The sequence below is a fragment of the Galeopterus variegatus genome, unplaced genomic scaffold (genome assembly GCF_000696425.1).
Source record: "Galeopterus variegatus unplaced genomic scaffold, G_variegatus-3.0.2 Scaffold4570, whole genome shotgun sequence".
In the NCBI taxonomy this organism is placed as follows: domain Eukaryota; kingdom Metazoa; phylum Chordata; class Mammalia; order Dermoptera; family Cynocephalidae; genus Galeopterus; species Galeopterus variegatus.
In genome coordinates, this window is record NW_007730681.1 from 245,316 (window position 1) to 264,727 (window position 19,412).

The 19,412-nt window shown below is 37.2% G+C and overlaps 1 protein-coding gene and 1 pseudogene across 1 annotated transcript; both read right to left on the reverse strand.

Moving 5' to 3' along the window:
* Positions 1-578: 578 nt before the first annotated feature.
* LOC103603359 lies at positions 579-5,721 on the reverse strand (annotated as a pseudogene).
* A 534-nt stretch (positions 5,722-6,255) lies between these two features.
* On the reverse strand, positions 6,256-18,733 carry LOC103603353 (protein NipSnap homolog 3A). The gene is made up of 6 exons (XM_008587845.1): positions 18,321-18,733; positions 15,361-15,571; positions 13,203-13,361; positions 11,282-11,431; positions 7,195-7,281; positions 6,256-7,106 (listed from the first exon to the last, which is right to left on the reverse strand). The coding sequence occupies exons 1-6, from the start codon at positions 18,561-18,563 to the stop codon at positions 7,030-7,032; spliced, it is 927 nt and encodes a 308-aa protein (XP_008586067.1). The 5' UTR covers positions 18,564-18,733; the 3' UTR covers positions 6,256-7,029.
* Between the last annotated feature and the right edge of the window lie 679 nt (positions 18,734-19,412).

Genomic DNA, 19,412 nt, shown 5'->3' on the forward strand with positions numbered 1-19,412 from the left:
CTTGTCCTTCCTTCTAACACTTGTCCTTTTCCTGCCATTCGCCTTGCCCCTTCACTGCCTGTTTATAGATTGTCCTGCCAGATGTGTTTGTCTGCATTGCCCTGGTGTTCAACCTGATTGTGTCACCCTTTGGCAAGTACCCCAGCCTGGAACTTCAGCCCTGGATGTATAATGAGCAGTACACATTTGTCAGGTATGTTTGCCTTCTACATCCCAGGAGAGAGGAAGGTTCAAGCAGACCAAGGGTGTTTACTCTGCTGAGGGGCCAAGGGAATGGACTCCAGAATTACACAGTGGAATGGATTCTATCAGCTGTGGTTAAGGTCCCTACACAAGCTAATAATGCATGCAAAGAACAGCATGAACTAGCCATGACCTAAAAGGCTGGTCTGCTGTTGAGCATTTCAGCCCCTTTCCTTGCTGTTGTCAAGAACAGCCATATGTGTTTTAGGTAATAATCTGCCCTCACTAAAACATACAATTAAGTTATAAAACATTTGGATTTTTGGAGCTGTGTTTTAATTTTGTAATTGAGTCACAGGNTGCGTACGCTGCTTTCTGGAGGTCAGGAGCGGGTGGTGTGCTGAGGGAGCTCCTTCAGGAACAGGAGTGCCTGGGCCTCACAGCACTTTGTGTAATCCAACCACTGTAATGTATAAAATATTTCACTTGTTTGTCCTTTATGTAAACCTTTACACATTTTGCTTCATAAAGAAGAAGCCCATGAACACACAGCACTCACTCACCTTCCTGGAATTCAGGCTTTGGGTCTGCTTCGGCGCCATTTATATGTGACTCACTGCCTCCTCCTTCTCCCACCACCAACTACCACTCCCTACTCTCTATCCCACCCAACTCCCCTTGTCAATTTTTCTACTGTAAGACTTTACTATTTGCCTGTCTTATGGGTAAGAAGTATCTCAATTTAAATGACATTTCTCTGATTCCTTGTGAATTGAGCATCTTTTCATAATTGTATAGGCCATATCATTTTCATTTTTAAGGTCCTGATTTATTACCTTTGCCCAGTCTTTGGTGGTATTGTTCATTTTTTCTTTTTTTTTTTTTTCTCATTGAAGACTTTCTGAAGATGCTGGAGAGAGGAACATGGCAATGTCAAAAATACCTAAGATAACAGATGAGCCTCAGGGTTGGCTTTTTGCAGAATCGAGATATAGACCTGCTCAGGATGGAGAGTAAAAGCTGCTGCCAGGCAAAGGGCTGGAAAGTCACACTGCAACAGTTTGTGGCCCTTTTGTGGAAGAGGATGCTGATTGCCAGGTGGAGTCAGAAGGATTTTTTGCTCAGGTGAGATGTGTTGTTACAGTCCAAGGACTCTGGCTTCATGGGTAGGCTGCAGGCTGTCTGAACAGTGAAGGCAGAACATCATGGTGGATACAGATAACAGATTTTCTGTTTCAATCCCAGTTCTGCTTCTTGCCACTTGTGTATTTGTTGGTAAGTTACCTCTCTGTGCCTCAAACTCCTCATCTGTAAAATGTGGATAACCATAGTACTATGACATATGGTTGTCATGAGGATAAAAATGCCTGAGTGCCTAGAATGGGGGCTGACATTAATACATTTTTGTTTTTGAAACTTTCATAAGAGATGTTACGCCTGATGCACTCGACAAATGAATATATTGGAAAATTTATTTTTTGCTAAATTGATGTTTAACTGTAAATTGATAGAAAAGGTAGCCAGGGAGGTCAGACTTTAACCGGACAAGAGAGACCTCATTACAGTATCGTCCACAAGTAGGTGTTCGCATGCTAACTCATTTGGTTAGGAGGGATAAAATTATTTTACTTTATAAACTCAATAAATAAAGAGAAAGGATCTGCAGAGAGTCCTTCCTACAAACTGTGTGGGTAATGCACAGATCATGAGTTTGGAGAATAGAGACCTAGATTTGAATTCTGGTTCTGCTACTCATTAGCTGTGTGACCTTGGGCAAGTTACTTAGTCTCTGAGTCTTGTACTCTTCATTCCTGTGCTGGCTGGTCTGGTAGCTGGCTGGACTGGTAGAGGCTTGCCCCTTGTCCTTCCTTCTAACACTTGTCCTTTTCCTGCCATTCGCCTTGCCCCTTCACTGCCTGTTTATAGATTGTCCTGCCAGATGTGTTTGTCTGCATTGCCCTGGTGTTCAACCTGATTGTGTCACCCTTTGGCAAGTACCCCAGCCTGGAACTTCAGCCCTGGATGTATAATGAGCAGTACACATTTGTCAGGTATGTTTGCCTTCTACATCCCAGGAGAGAGGAAGGTTCAAGCAGACCAAGGGTGTTTACTCTGCTGAGGGGCCAAGGGAATGGACTCCAGAATTACACAGTGGAATGGATTCTATCAGCTGTGGTTAAGGTCCCTACACAAGCTAATAATGCATGCAAAGAACAGCATGAACTAGCCATGACCTAAAAGGCTGGTCTGCTGTTGAGCATTTCAGCCCCTTTCCTTGCTGTTGTCAAGAACAGCCATATGTGTTTTAGGTAATAATCTGCCCTCACTAAAACATACAATTAAGTTATAAAACATTTGGATTTTTGGAGCTGTGTTTTAATTTTGTAATTGAGTCACAGGGCTTCCTACGCTTCTATGTCAAAGCATAGGACTTCTGGGTTCTTATTTTCTGCATAGTAAAATTCATGTAATTATTACCTATTCTTTTAAGTTTGGGATATTAGCTAGTTTTTTGTTTGTTTGTTTTTTAAGACAAGAATACCCCTTATTCCGTAACAATCTAGTATGTCTAACAAAAGGACAAAGAATGTCTAGATCTTGTTTGTCTTTTCTTCATTCTTGTAGGATTTGTAGACCTGTAGATGAGGGAAGTATATCAGTGATACAAAAAAGCACCTTTTTCTAAAAAAAAGAAAGGCAATACAGTTGACCCTTGAACAACATAGAGGTTAGGGACGCCAAATCCCCATGCAGTCAAAAATCCATGTACAGCTTTTGATTCCCCCAAAACTTAACTATTTAACTACTAAGAAGCTACTTAACTGTTTGCATTTATGCCATACCTAACCAAAAATCTTCTGAAACATTTATTGAAAAAACCTTCACATAAGAGGCCCTGAGCATTTCAAATCCCCATTTTTCAAGGGTTAATTATATGTGTAAACATGCTGATTAGTCTCTTTGTCTCTAACTCCATTTTTTCATTTGTTTGTTTTGTGGCTTCTCTGTGCTGTATGAATCTGCAACAGAATTGGAAAGAGTTACAGCACCAATATTTAAAGACCCAGGGTAGACCTAGTTGCCACTTAACACAGAAAACATGTGTTTGCTCTAGCCTGCTGCTTAAGCTCTTGAAAATAGTTTTTATTTCATTAAGTGAGTCCTTTAGTTCCAAGAGTTCTGCTACATTCTTTTTTACAATATTAATTTCTTTGCAGATTTCCTCCTTCATTTCTTGGATTTTTTTTTCTCATTTCATTATGTCATCTATGTGACTCTTCTTGTATCTCACTGACTTTTTAAAAGAATGTTGTTTGGAATTCTTTTTCAGAAATTTCAAGGGTTTCTTGTAGATTGGGATCTGGCATTTGAGAGTTCTTGTATTCATTTGGGGGTGTCATATTTTCTTGGTTTTTTATTTTCTTTTTTAAAATTTCTAGTATCCCTATGTTGATGTCTGGTCATCTGGTGGAGCAGTTGCTTCTTCAGTTACTCTAGTGGCTTTTGAGCAGAGAGAATTCCTCCTTCAGATATATGCTGCCTGTTGGATGGGATATTTTAGTTTTGGTTCTGGGTAGACTCAATAGTCTCAGTAGTTTCAGGCAGACTCAGTTGTTCTTGGTAGACTCAGCAGACCTGGGGACACTGACAGGTGTGGCATGGCTGAGGGTGACTGGAGCTGCACAGAGTAGAACTCCTGGGGCTGTGGCATGGCAGTGCTGGGNCTGGTGGAGCAGTTGCTTCTTCAGTTACTCTAGTGGCTTTTGAGCAGAGAGAATTCCTCCTGCAGATATATGTTGCCTGTTGGATGGGATATTTTAGTTTTGGTTCTGGGTAGACTCAATAGTCTCAGTAGTTTCAGGTAGACTCAGTTGTTCTTGGTAGACTCAGCAGACCTGGGGACACTGACAGGTGTGGCATGACTGAGGGTGACTGGAGCTGCACAGAGTAGAACTCCTGGGGCTGTGGCATGGCAGTGCTGGGCTCTGGTAGTAGAAGCTGTGAGGGGTAGGGCCCCAGAGGCTGTGGCCTGGTGATGAGGGGCTCTAGAGGCTGTGGCCTGCTGTGTAACTGCTTGGGATGGGACTAAGGAGGATGCTGTTAGGCAGAAACCACATGGGGCAGGGCTATAGAGGCTGCTGCTGGGCAGCTCAAGTCTTCTGCATTGGAAGCTGCAAGGGGCAGGGCTTTTGGGGCAGCAGCCAGGCAGCTAAATGCTCCCCCAGTGGAAGACTCATGGGGCAGGGCTCTGGGGACTGCTTCCAGGTGGCTCAAGGATCCCATGGTGGAAGATATGTGGGGTGGGGCTCCAGGGCCTGCTGCTGGGTGGCTCAAGGCTCTGGTGGTGGAAGCTGAAAGAGATGGATCTCTGGGGACTGCTGCTGGGGGTCTCAAGGCTCCCATGGTGGAAGCTGCAAACTAACCCCATGTTTTCTTCTTACATAGTTCTTACACAGTTCAGGTTTACTCTATTCTTTGCTTTCCTAGTGCTGACTCTGTATTTCCCATAGTTGTAGAATATGGCTTATGTTTATGACATGTGCCCATTATTTTTGTGCTTCCTAGTTGTCCATGTAAACACTTAGTAAAATCTGCCTGCTTTTTCTTGGAAAATTCTGGTTGTCTGCAAGTGTATAATTGTGGAAATACTTTTGAAATACTGATCCTTAATGAGTTTACTTCAAATTAAAATACATATGTAAATGTGTGTGTAAATGTATGTGTACACGTGTGTGTACGTGTATGTATATATGTGTGTATATATACATGTACACACATACGTATACACTTTCCTAAGAAAGCTGTCTGAGCTCCTTGTAGGTGGGTTCTGTATTTTACGAATTTCTGTTTTAAGAATCTGTCATATAGGAAGTGCTTCATAAAATGTTTAATTTAGGAGAACTTTTCTATCTCCTGATTCCTGAATTGAATGGATTACTGAGATGGCTGCCTCTCATGTACCCATGGTAACGATACTCCTGGGGACATGGGCACCCAGGAACTCTTGAACGCACTCATCAAACAGCCTGGCTTTGGGACCTGATATATGGAAGGAAACCCAATCCCATGAGTGCCACTGGCTTCTTGTGCTATTGACTGGTTTGATTTCTAACACACTGCATTTATCAGCTGCAGGCCACACTCTGACCACCTTCATTTGCACTTTGAGTCCCCTTTTATTTTAAAAAAAAGCTAATATAGTAACCAAATCAGGACATCTAGGAGTAAATGTAAATATCTGGAGAGTTTAACATCTTGAGAAGCAAATCATTACAGGCATTTTTTTTTTTTTTTTTTTTTTTTTTTACACTGTTCTGCTGCTGCCTCTTTATAAATCTCCATCAGGGCCATGTATTGGTATATACAAGCAAAGAACCCCAGTTACCACCAGGAAGTGTTCAAGCTAATCTAAAGATGTATGAAAAATGGAAAAACACAGACAGTTGTACACTTCCATGACACAAAATGGCTTTGTGTACTGAGGTGATTTTACACCAGAGAAAATCTGTCTGCACCGACTGCAGTTAATACCGCCATCACCTACTTTCCAAAGAAACATTGAGATGGAAGACTCTTAGACAAAACTCAGAGCCAATGCCTCTAACTTCTCTGATAAGTTTTTACCTACAGAGTCAGGTATTCTTTGCCTTACTAGGAAACTCATCTGTCCTTTGAATCCTTGGTGTCTAGATAATTGAATGGTGACTGTACTTTCTGATTTTCAATTTTCCCTCTGGTGGCTAATTCATAATTTGCTATGTTACATTTACAATATATGTTAGGAATATAAAATAACTTAGCTGTAAATATAGACTATCAGGAGAATTTGGAAGTACCAAATCTAGTTTAAGAAGGTGGAAGGAAGCACTCAATAAAATCAAAAATCAAAGTTGTTTGTAAGAAAACTCTAGCACATCCATGACAGTACTAAAGAAACTCATTTTGGGGTTAGTGTGAGCTATTCATGTATAATAAGATAGTAAGTTATAACTGTCTCATTAACTTACAGCAACATAGCAATAGCTCCAGAAAACATGATAAAAATATAAAACTCAATAAAAAGAATCAGAATGTATATGTAGGTTTTTAATAGGACAAACATTTCCATATTCATAAAGATCTCATTAAAATAAACAGATGTCTCAAGTATCTTTGTTAAATAGGATCCAGAATGAAGTAAATTTAGTAAAATGAATTACAAATGAAGACATTTCAGCAAATGAACCAAGGAGTCTTCAAAGATTTTTAATACCAGCACCTAATAACATTATTTTCCAAGTAAGCGACTAATAACGTGAAAACCATAATTAATGTATATGACACAAATGATAATATACTTTTCCATATTCAAAAAATATGCTTAAGATTTTCATGAATCCCATTTGGTATTATAAAATAAACTATACTGGACAAAACACTGAAAAATCTCAGGAAAAATGACACAATGAAAAGGTTGATAATGTATATTAGTAATTTAAAAATATTGTCACAGGCATGGAAATGTAACATCATCATTTCAATATAAGAAAATGCTATAAAGCAAAAGGTTGTCAAAGTACAGAAGAAGAGATATTGTGAAACAAATGGAAAAATCAAGATCTTGAAGTAGTGACAAGTGTTTATAATGTCTGACAGATACTGAAATGCTGTGAGGAAAATAAACAGAACCATTTCCTGAAGTGGTGGTGACAAAGGACAAAGGTAGCTTTAAATAATGCAAGGGACACAGCAAATTAACTTACCACCTCCTACAAATAAAAGTGAGAAACTCTTGGAAATATTTAAGCAACATTAGCAGACACATTTTATACCAGTTAATGAAATGTTTTGTATTTCAGTAGAAAACTATTTCAATGGTGAGAATGACGTAGGAATCAGAAGCATATTCTGCTGAGATCCTAGGAAGTTAACACTTTCTCGAACTGGAAAAACATTTCATAAGAAGGTATAAAGTTATTGACTGAATCAATTTTTTTCTTTAAATAATCTATGACTCGTGAAACAGCTTACCAGCAGCTACAACTCTGGGATCCTCATGAGACTGATGCCTCCCAGCTGCTCGACTATCTGCACTCTCATTCCACCAAAGAACATGGACTGCAGAAATAAACCATAAATAGATTCTGAAGAATATGACATTAACAAAAATACAGAAAAATACAGAAATACAGAAAAACAAACCAAAATATCCTATTCTTTAAATCAAAATAGTAATATCAAATAGGTAAAACTAAGTATTTCAGTAATGAGAGCTCAGAAGAGTCAGAGACTTGGGAAAGAAATTTATAAATTAATTAATCAAACATAGGGGAAACACTTCAGGACATAGGTTTGAGCAAAGATTTTATGAATAATAGTTCAGAAGCACAGGGAACAAAAGCAAAAATTAACAAATTAGATTATGTTAAAATAAAAAAGCTGTACAGCAAAGGAAACAATCAACAGAGCGAAAAGACAATCAGCAGAATGGGAGAAAATATTTGAAAACTATGCATCTGACAAGGGATTACTATCCAGAGTATACAAGGAATTCAAACAACTCAATAGTAAAAAAATAATCTGATTAAAAATGGACAAAAGAATTGAATAGACATTTTTTGAAAGAAGACATACAAATGATTAGCAGATATACGAAAAAATGCTCAACATCACTAATCATCAGAGAAATGCAAATCAAAACTGCAATAAGATATCATCTCACCCCAGTTAGAATGACTATTATCAAAAAGACAGAGAATGACAAATGCCGGCAAGGATGCAGAGAAAGGGGAACTCTTATACATTGTTGGTAGGAATTTAAATTAGTACTGCCATTATGGAAACCAGTATGGAATTGTATCAAACAACTATAGATAGTACTACCATATGATCCAGCAATCCCACTACTGGGAATGGAAATCAACAATACAAAGGGATACCTGCACTCCTACGTTTATCGCGGCTCTATTCACAATAGCCAAAAGTTGTATGCAAACTAAAAGTCCTTCCATGGATGACTGGATAAGGAAAATGTGGTATATATACACAACAAAATACTATTCAGCCATAAAAAAAGAGTGAAATTCTTCTGTTTGCAGCAACATGGATGACCTTGAAGAAAATTATGTTAAATGAAATAAACCAAGCACAGAAAGAGAAATACTGCATGTTCTCACTCATGTGGAGGCTAAAAAAGTTGATCTTATATAAGTAGAGGGTAAAATAGTGGTTACTAATGACTGGTGGGGAGATGGGGGGTGGGTGATCAGTGGATATAAAATAGTAGAGAGGTAGGAAGAACGGGATCTAATGTTCTACAGCAATATAGCGAGACTACAGTCAACAACAAAGTATTGTGTATCTTTGAATCATTAGTCAAGATGATATTGAATAAATATCACAAAGAAGTGACAAATGTTTGAGGTGAGGATATACTAAGCACCCTGATATGATCATTACACACAATATGAATGTACCAACATATCATATTGTATTCTATAAATATATGCAATTATCATGGGTCAATTAAGAAAAATAGAGAAAAAAGAGAGAGTACAATAGTGGTTACCAGAGGCAGGGTAAGGGAGTGGGGAGGAGGGGCCAGGGAAAGGTTGGTAGGCCACTATAAAGTTACAAAGTTATAGGAAGAATAAGTTCTGGTGCTGTAGGGTGACAATAGCTAATAACATTGTCTATTTTAAGATAGCCAGAAAGAGGGATCTTGAATGCTACAACCATAAATAAGTGATAAATGTTGGGTGATAGATACACTAACTAGTCCGATTGGATCATTATACAACATAAGCGTATAATGAAAACAAACTGTACCCCATAAACATGTACAATAAAATTAAGTGATAAATGTTGGGTGATAGATACACTAACTAGTCCGATTGGATCATTATACAACATATGCGTATAATGAAAACAAACTGTACCCCATAAACATGTACAATAAAATATATATATATATAAAAGATAATATGAATCCTTCCATGTACTTTTTGAAGACCCCCTTATATATATATATACTTACAAATATACAAATTATACTCACCATGAAATGATGTATTGATTTATACATCAGCCTATTGTCATTCTCCTAGCACACTGAGAGTGAATTTAAGATTAACAAGTGCGTACACACACATTTTCAGTAGTTTATTTCTTATAGAAACTATACATGTACAGTATAGAAAATTAAGATAGAGACTTAAAAATCTTTAATCTCATCATTCAAATATGACTATCACATATTTTATATCTTTTCGAATTTCTCTCCTGTATAAATAAACATGCCTACACACGTATACCCATGCATATTTTCTAGAAATAATACTGGCAAAAACAATAAAAAGAATTAAGGCTTTTTATTTATATTGCCAAATTTTGGGGGGAAAGATTAACCGAATATGAACCCTACACAGTATATGAGCACTTATGTTTTACTGACCTATCTAATATTATATCCATATAAGTATGTCTTTATTAGTTTAAAAAAAGAAGGCATCTTACTATTGTCTTAACTTCCACTTTCTTTAATATATATTTAGTAGCCATCTGTGTTATTTACCTTTGCATAAATTTTTCTTTTTGCTTTTGAATTTCATTTATGGTGATTTGGGGTATGCAGAAAGTTTGAGCCTTTGTATAATAAAATCATCAGTTGATTTTTTTCTCCTTCATATTTTCTTCATTTGCTTTTTGGCTTAGTAATATAGTCCCCATGCGTATTATTAAATAAACTCATCTTTTTTTATTTTTATTTTTTTAGCAACCCTATGAATTTTTACCATTGAAATCTACAATACATCTTGATTTTATTTTAGCATATGTTGTGACAGGCATCTAATAATTTTCTTAATAATTTTTCTCCTCCATGTACTTTCCAACTTGAACATACATCTATCTTTGCATATTCTATTTTCCTATGATACATTTACTAGAAGTTGAATTTGTGGATAAAGATCAGAGCTCAGCCTTGGGGATGTTAGGTTTGAGATGCTGACTAGATATGAAGTGAAGATGATAAGAGGACAACTGAATATTATGCGTCTTCTAAATATTTATTAGCTATTCTTAGTCTTTTATCCTTTCAGATAAACTTTCCAAATGATTTCAGAATTTGCCACAAAAAAATCTTGAAATTTATGACTGTACTATCCTTTAACTTTAAATATTAAATGCCCCAAATACGTGTTTTATTAAATAAACTTATATATATATATAAATTTACCTTAATATATATACATATATATTATATATATTTAAGTAGTGAGAAATGGATACATTTTTATGGGGGGCTTTAATATTTATGAAAAATATATATTACTTTTTTACTTAGAAACAATTGCCCTACCCTAAGTAATGTTATTTTATTATTTATTAATTATTTTTTTAAATTTTATTTTATTTTGTCAATATACAATGTGGTTGATAATTGTGGCCCATTACCGAAACCTCCCTCTCTCCTCCGTCGTCCCCCCTCCCTCCCAACAACCTCATACCTGTTCGCTTGTCGTATCAACTTCAAGGAATTGTAATTGTTGTGTCTTCTTCCCTCCCCCTGACCAGTTTATTTGTGTATTTATTTATTTATTTATTTGTAGCTCTCACAAATAAGTGAGAACATGTGATATTTTTCTTTCGGTGCCTGACTCGTTTCACTTAATATAATTCTCTTTAGGTCCATCCATGTTGTTGCAAATGGCAGTATTTCATTCTTTTTTATAGCAGAGTACTATTCCATTGTGTAGATATACACATTTTCCATATCCACTCATCTGATGATGGACATTTTAAATAATCAATAAAAATACATTCAGAGGAAACAAAGACGATAAAAGGAATAGATTATTTCTTGAGGTTCCTTCAATTTTTAAAATTTAATCATTTTGATATATCAGGGAAAACAGTAGTTTAGCATTTGAAAAAGGCTTCATAAGTGTTAACATTCTAAATAAATAAGATGTAAAATTCTTAAAATTATAAAAAACTAAAAATTTCATAATAAATAATAAAATACATTCTATAATGAGAGAGACAAACTGACCCAAGGGACTTATTAGTATATTACCAATATACACTGCAATTTCATATAAGAAATGGACAATTATACCTCTGTTGAGTACTCCATATTCTGCATGGAACACTCCAACTAGTTTTGTGTAGCCTTGATTGACATGAGTATGAACTGCCCTTTTAAATGCTTCACCCCACACGGCTGGACCACCAGGTTTCATCTGAAAAGTAGCCAGTTCATAGACTCCTAGAATGGGGAGAAAAAGAATTATTTTACAGAACATATTCAGGCAATTTCTAATCAGGTTTGTCTGGTTGCAGTGGAAGGCTAATCTATATATAAAGATTTGGAAGATCATACATGTACACGTTTATGTAGACAAATGTATTATATTTGCATTATTTTTCTTTGCTTTTATGTTTAGAAAGTCCTTACCCATGTTTAAGGGTGAGTTGTTAAGCTTAATAATAAAGATGACAAAGAAAAAGGACTGGAAACTATATATTTAGCTATTATCTGAAATATTTTTAATCTATAAACTCTGTCAATATAACAAGTTACTGAAAATTTATAATGAAATAGAATTTGAGTTGCCCAAGTCTATACTTTTAGAAAAGAAATGAATAAAGGAAGAATTTTCCAATCTCCTACACTTTCATTCTTCTTCCCAATTTCCACTACTTTTTTCTTTGTATAATTACCCTCTATAAGTTTCCATTTCTAACAGCAAAGCAAACAATGAACCTGAAGTGATGTCTCTGTGTTTTAGAGGACAAAAAACAAACATACAAACAAAAAAACAAAACAAACAAACAAACAAACAAAAAAACCTGAAGTGATGTCTCTGTGTTTTAGAGGACAAAAAACAAACATACAAACAAAAAAACAAAATAAACAAACAAACAAAAAAACCCCAAACCTAAAGAAATGATTTGATTTTTCCTAAATATCTAGGTAAACACTTGAAAAATGTTTTACCTTCTGGACAGAAATAGAGGGCCAGTAGAGAGAAGAAAACTAGGGAACAAGTGGATTTGAGAGGTAAAAGAAAAACGTGAAAAAGTTATCCAAGAATCATGAGCAACATAGAAGAAGAAAACCAAGATTTCACAATGTCAGGAAACCAACTATTTTATTTAGCTAGTGCTGAGAGCTCAGGGGAGAGCTAAGTGGATAAGGATCCAAATAAGACTTTTCAAATTTCTTATAATCTAAAATACACTACAAAGTTGGAAATAATGGGGAAAATAAAATAAAATTTAAATTAGTTTATGCTTTTCTAATCTGACTTTTGTTTAAAAGTGGATTAAGGTAATAGTTTCTTTAAGTCAGCAAGAAATGAACTCAGTAAGAAGACAAATCTTAAGGAATTATTTTCAAATTCAGAAATAAGAAAGAGGAGAACACAAAAGTTAGACCACAGTCATATAGCTTGGCAGTTTTAGTTAATTCTTTCCCCCCAGTTAATTTTATAAGCAAAGATGGACTTAATGATTTAAGATAGGTTACAATTTGTGGAAAATGCTTTTACATTTTAAAAGTTTATATTATTTTAAAATTATGACAATATTTCATACACTATGCTCTACCTAACCACACAAGTTCCCTGCTCCCAATGCCCTACTCTCAAACTTTACTAACCATGTCAACTCTTTCTATAACACAGCTAAGCTTTACGAACCAGTAAGATCCCAATTTGGAAAAATATTTCAGTATTTAATGCTAATTTTTTGTTTATTTGTTTTTGAAGGCTGGCCAGTAACGGGATCTGAACCCTTGACCTTGGTGTTACAACACTTGCTCTAACCAACTGAGGTAACTGGCCAGACAAAGCTAATTTTTTTTTAAGAAAAAGCTAAGAGTTCTGATTTATTTTTATCTCAATAATCACTATATGTTCCTATACAAAACAAAGGATTAATTTTGTTTTTTTCCAGTGGAACTTTAATTTTTATTGCTTAAGTTCCTTAGTATTTTATTCACCAGAACTCAAAGTGGCTAAGACAGAAGGACTTACCTTCTTTTGGAGGCTTGTCTATTTTGCACCATGGTACCAGATAAGTAATCTCACTCTCTTGTTTCTCAATGAGAGCCAAATTTGGAATTAGGAATTGTTCTTGCCATTCCTTATCTTTGGCCAGTGCTTTCCGAACTGCAGCTCGATGAGCAAAATTATCTATAGCAGAAAAGAATTAAGAAAAATAAAAATTTTTGATTTAAAAGAACCTGTACTTTTCTGGATTTCATTCAAATCAGCAAACATTCATTGATGCCATATAGGAACATTCTGTTATGCCTTTGGAGATACCAATATAAATAGATGTGACATCTGCCCTCAAGTTGCTTATGGTCTAAAAGGGCAGTAGAAATGCAAACAACTAATTGTAAGTCATGTAATGGGCTTTATAGGCTTTACCTCTTAGTGAGCAGTGGTATAAATTAGGTAAGCTATTGAATCTTTCTGTGCCTCAATTTCTTGGTGAAATGAAGATAACAATATAATATTTACCTTCAGGGTTGTTGTGAAGGTTAAATGAATTAACACATGAAAAGAACTTAGAACAGTGTTTGGCACCTAATTATTACTCAATATATGTAGACTATTCTTAATAATTCAATTGAGGCAATTACAGCGCTAATTTAGAGAATTTTTTTTTTTGATGGTGGTGGTGGTGGGTGGTCAGGTCAAAGTACACCTTAAATCATATTTAACATAAGTGAAATTAATACATACTTTTAAACCTCTTCTTCTTTGAACAAATAGCTTTCAAAGAAATAGTGCTGATTTTCTAACTTACTGTCAACCATTCTTTTTACTCAGAACTTCTCTTCTTTTTAAGTTACCCAAACAGGTATATGCATTTACAACATATGGGCCTAGTACTATATTTACTATTAGGACCTCATAAGACTAATGGTAAGAGAGTTTTATATGATTTATGCTGGGGATAAGAAATAACACCTATAGAAAGGCAGGGGGAGGGAGAGGGGAATGGGGAGAGATTGGACAAGGGGCATAAAGAAAAATTACAATTTGTAACAATATATATTCTAGTAATATTGATTTGATCAACATATGTCAGTGTTGAACCCCCAAAAGGTGTATAATCAATTTTTATTCCATAAATAAAATAAATTAAAAGAAAAAAAAAAAGAAAAAGAAATAACACCTATCTTACAGCTTGAGTGATCAAGACTTTAATTTTTTCAATGAGCCATGATTCAATTTGTACCATATCTAAAGCATAAACTATATTTTAATGGGGTTTGTTCAAATACAACAGGGAAAAACCCTAAACTATGCCCATGTTAGGTACAGAATGAATACTTTTCATATTAAAGTGCTTTATGAATATTAATTTGGACACTGATGACCAAACATTAGATGAAATTACTAAAAGTTCTTTGGATATCATCAAGTCCTCAAGTGGACACTAGAATAACAAATATTTGGGGGATTCTTGTAGCTAGTTTTCCTTCCCCTACTAAACCAGGGGTAGGTCAGCTTCAATATGGGAAGAACTCTCTCTGATTCCTTCTTCTTTATCTCCTAGGGTAGTGTAATGGTGAATTCCTTGAAATGCTGGGGTATAGAAATGAAACAATAGTGGCTTCTCAATATAACAGAATTATTAAACCTTAGAATTAAATATACACCCTGAAACAATAAAACTTCTTGAGTTGGGTGAGATTTAAAAGCTAACAATCATACCCTATGGACCACCATTTTCCTAAAGCCCCTAAATGTCTGAATTATTTCTGATAAAATGCTGATATCCAGCCCTAGATTTAATAATAAGAAAAGATATTTCTCTTTTCCTTTAGTGATCTTAATTCACCTTGGATTTTGCAATGACTGCTTTAAATTTTTCATAAACCATCTTTACAATAAACTGTTCTAAAATTTTACTGAGAATTAAAGTCTAGTTCATAATTCTATGATTTGAAATATGAGACTCCACATTTCCCATTTATGATAATGTAAGAGTTCGAGCAAGGGGTTATTATCTGTGGTGTACCACTGGGAAGAGTAATTACTGAATATATTTAAGTTTTGCTTTTTAAAGTTTCACTTAACCTGTGTGTATTTATAGTAATGTAGATCCAAGAGCTAAGTTTGTTATGTCTAACAGAATGAAAATCTGTACTTAACACTTAAGCTGGATGACTCATACCATACTTCCAAATATGAAACACTTTATTCATTCTGCCTCCAAATTCTACATTCCAATATCCAACCAATTCAGAGTGAGCTGTTCGAAGATGAATGTTTTTCTTAACATTTTCCAGGAACTCATTCATCTTTGAAGGTTTAAGACAATAGGTACGAAATTCATAGAATGTTCCATCATATTGTCTGGTGCCTGTGGCAAAAGATGAGCACACCTGAAAAAAGATAAGGCAAATTTAAATAGTTTGGGAGAAGGTAGGATTTATCATATGTTACAACCAAATCTGAGTCTGGAAACCAGGGACACTCAATAGACTCATAATTTGTGTTTGTACTTCTCTTGTCAACTCTCCACAGACATGTATTTAGGTAGAGATGTCAATAAAGATAAGTACTCTTAAATATGCTGAACATATAGCTATTGTTTCCTAGCAGAGATTCACCTTTAGCCACTTTTTCATGATAAGTTGCTCTTAAGAAGGCACTGTGGTCTTAATAAAATTCCTTTACCCAATAACTACAATTAGGATTTTCATAAAGTTATAAAAAGTTTTCCCTTATTTAGACAATATCTCATTTTAGTTAATACTATTATGTACCACAGTCATGCATTTAAAAGAGCTTTATGAAATATGTGTGTCTTTTGGCAGGCACAATGAAAACATGTTTTCTAGCAGAAACTTTTTAGGTTCTTAAAAAAATAGAAATTGCTATTCAGGTCAAAGTATTTCCTAAATTTAATGAAGTAAACTGCTGGTCAAAAATAGAACTGGAATGTAATAATGCAAAATGAAGCTATGATCTATCCAATTGCATTGCTATATAGTGGTAAACTGTATGAAAGCTGAAAAAGAAAAATTCAAGTAGTCAGAATTGTCTGAAGCATTATTAGTTTCTAATTACAGATGCACTGTGAAGAAGGGCATTTAATGCATCCAGTTAAACCAAGCTGATGGAAACATCCCTTAGGAACTATTAGTTCCAGTTGTAATAGTCATATGCTCACTATGTAAATTTCTAATTCCTGTTCTGAGCAAACTTAATTTTCAGTAGGAAATGTCTTGCCAGAAATTACCCTCTAGGTATATGTGCATATATATGTATGTACACTTGTGTGTGTGTGTGTATATATATATATACACACACTCATATTGCATTCTATTTTACAAATCGATCTTATGTAGTTTGATTAGCATGTGCCCATTTCTTGACACTGATTATACCAGAATAAGCTGTTAATGCAGTTTGGGTGCCTACAAAGCTATAGGCAAATTAAGGCTTATAGTGACTATGTGACATGTCTAATGAAAGCAGTAGGCTTTTGCTGATATAATTTTCTTTACAAAACACAATAGTATATGTATTTTACTATATTACGTATAATAAGACTTAATGATAATCACCTATTTTGAGTTCATTCCATTGATGTTTAATATGAGTTATATTCTTATTGCCCAAATGACTACGTTTGCCATCAAAAAAACCTACAGCTTCTGCCTTTGGTGGACAATATTTTGTGCTTTTAAACCAAATTCTTTTTTCTCTTCTGGTGGCTGGCCGGTACAGGGATCTGAACTCTTGACCTTGGTGTTGTCAGCACCATGCTTTCCCAAGTGAGCTAACTGGCCAGCCCAACTGTATGTTATCAGAATAAAGAACTGCCTAGAATCTATAGCTTAAAACATACCATAAAAATAACAGAAAATGGGCAAATGGGTTTTAGGTGGATTAGAGGGATGTGGATTTCGAGGATAAAGTATTTGGTCAAAGGCACACATTTTAGAAATACACAGTAGAGAACCTGCAGTGAGAGGATGGGGTGGATGAAGTGATTTTGTTTCAGGGCTGACTAAAATTGCTATGGCAGAAATCACGAGTGGTTCATATTCCCTTATCTCCAAGTTAGGATAATCATTCTCGCCAGCAATGACTTCCAATTCACTTATAAAAGAACACTTGGTAGAAATTTAGTAAGTCAAAGTTGAGATAAAGTTGTAAGAAAATAACTTTTGGCCCTGCCCCACTAGACAGAGAATCAGAAGGATAAAGACTGCGTTGTTCATCTTGGGCGAATGAGCATGAATGGCTCTTTGGTGTCCTCCAGAAAGCCTGTCTCTAGAACAGGTGAACTCCCTTCCTAACTTGCCCGTTGAGAAAGGAGTAAAAGTCCAAACATGGAAAAGAAATCTCTAGGTTAGATTTACAGAACTGGCCAATGCCCGACAGTTAAGTCTGAATCACAAGCTACATTTTGCTCATTTCTAGTCTAAGTTAAGAGTTTGTGTTTTGTCGTCATGTCTGTTAGGAGGTTCTGGACCCTGCCTGGCTCGGGGAACAACAGCTGGAGACCGGGGCGACTAGGCCAGGTCCTGCCCCACCCGGGCCCTGGGGCTGCTCTTCAAGGATCTCAGCAAAACGCTCAGAGGTTGAGCATTTCGTTTAAAATGGGAAGCCGGTTCTGCTGCAAGCGGCTGGTTGGCCTTTTCCTCCTCCCACCTTCAGTCTGGAGGGAGCGGTGGCGTGGAAAACCACACATTGACAGGAGGCCCGACAGCGCCTGGCAAGGCCCTGCGACAACGTGGCGAGCGCTACCTGAGCCGCTGCCACAACCGCGACGAAGCTGGGCGGCGCAAATTTGACAGCCAGCGCTTCAGGGGTGTCCTCGGGCAGCCGACAACCAACTCAGAAGAGCCCTCTGTCTCCGGCTGTATTCAAGCAGGCCAGGAGGCGACACCGGCAAGCGTGTCTTCCCCTAGCGGCGCCCTTTCTCCTCACGCGCGTACCGGGATCCCCGCCTGAGGGATCCAGGCGCCGCATTAGAAACTGGGCGGCGGCACAGAGCGCAAAGGTTCTGGCGCGCACGGGCCCAGGCGGCGCATGCGCGGGGCTCGCGGGCTCCGCACAGAAGCCCCGCCCCACCCCTTCCCGGGGGCCACGGCTCGGGCGCGCCCCCGCGGCTGGTACCTGAGGCTCGAGCGTTCGCGGGGCCAGCGCTCTAGTCAGGCAGTTTCGGAGGACAAGCATGGCGCGGCTTCGAGCGCTGAGAAAGGCAGCCAGCCCTGTTCTTTCTGGGACTGCTCCTCTTGTGGTTTCCAGCGGCAACTGCACAATTGGTGGACGCAGGCCGGGGCGGGGCTCGTCGGGGTCAGCTCCGCCCCAAGGACGCGCCTCCCCGCGGTTTGGCCCAGTCAGCTTGGAGTCTGTCATCTCAGCGCTGACCCTTTGTTCCCGCTATGTTTCCTCAAACGTTCTTGCCTCAGAAGTCAAAGGTGATAGAGTTAGTTGAATGCCGAGAGATGGTTCTGGGCCAGCCCACCACCTCATCCATTCCTATGCGCGAATTTGTAAATGTTTGTGTGTGGATTGTGCGTGTGTTTGTCCATCAGGAAGGATGGATGTACAGGTGCGTGCATATGTATCGTTTTGCATTTAATATCATGGAGGTTTATGACGGGGTTAAGTTTTATAAGGTGTGATAGACATATATCAGTAGACTAGAGAGCCTTCACTTTTCTGCATTGAGTGTGTTTTCCGTCCTCGTTGCCACCCCAGTGTGACCATAGAAGCCTCCCATCTTAGGTTTCTCTGGAGAGAGAGAACCAATAGGATATGTTTATGAATATACGAGAGGGGATTTATTAGGGGAATTGGGTCACGTGATTGTGAAGAGCAGTGCACCATAGCCTGTCTGCAAACTGGACGCTGGTAGCGTGGGTCAGCCCGATTCCGAAGGCCTCAGAACCAGGGATGCCCGTGGTGTCCTTGGTGTTATGTCCTGGAACCTGAGAGCTGAAGAGTCCTGAACTTTGATGTGCACGAACAGGAGAGAAGAGTTGTTGGGAAAATATAGGAAAAATAGTCGGCCCCTCAGATGTTCAGAATCTTGCCAAGCATTTCCTGTAAATAGAACGCTCAGGTGTTCTTTGATTATTGTCTAGTGTAATTGCCCATGTGCACCAAGGTGTCCTGGGTTATGGACTTAAGTATAAGGATTAATGGCTCTCATCCACGGCTACTGGGAGGTTACTACTGCTGCTGGAGGCTGCTGCTGCTAGT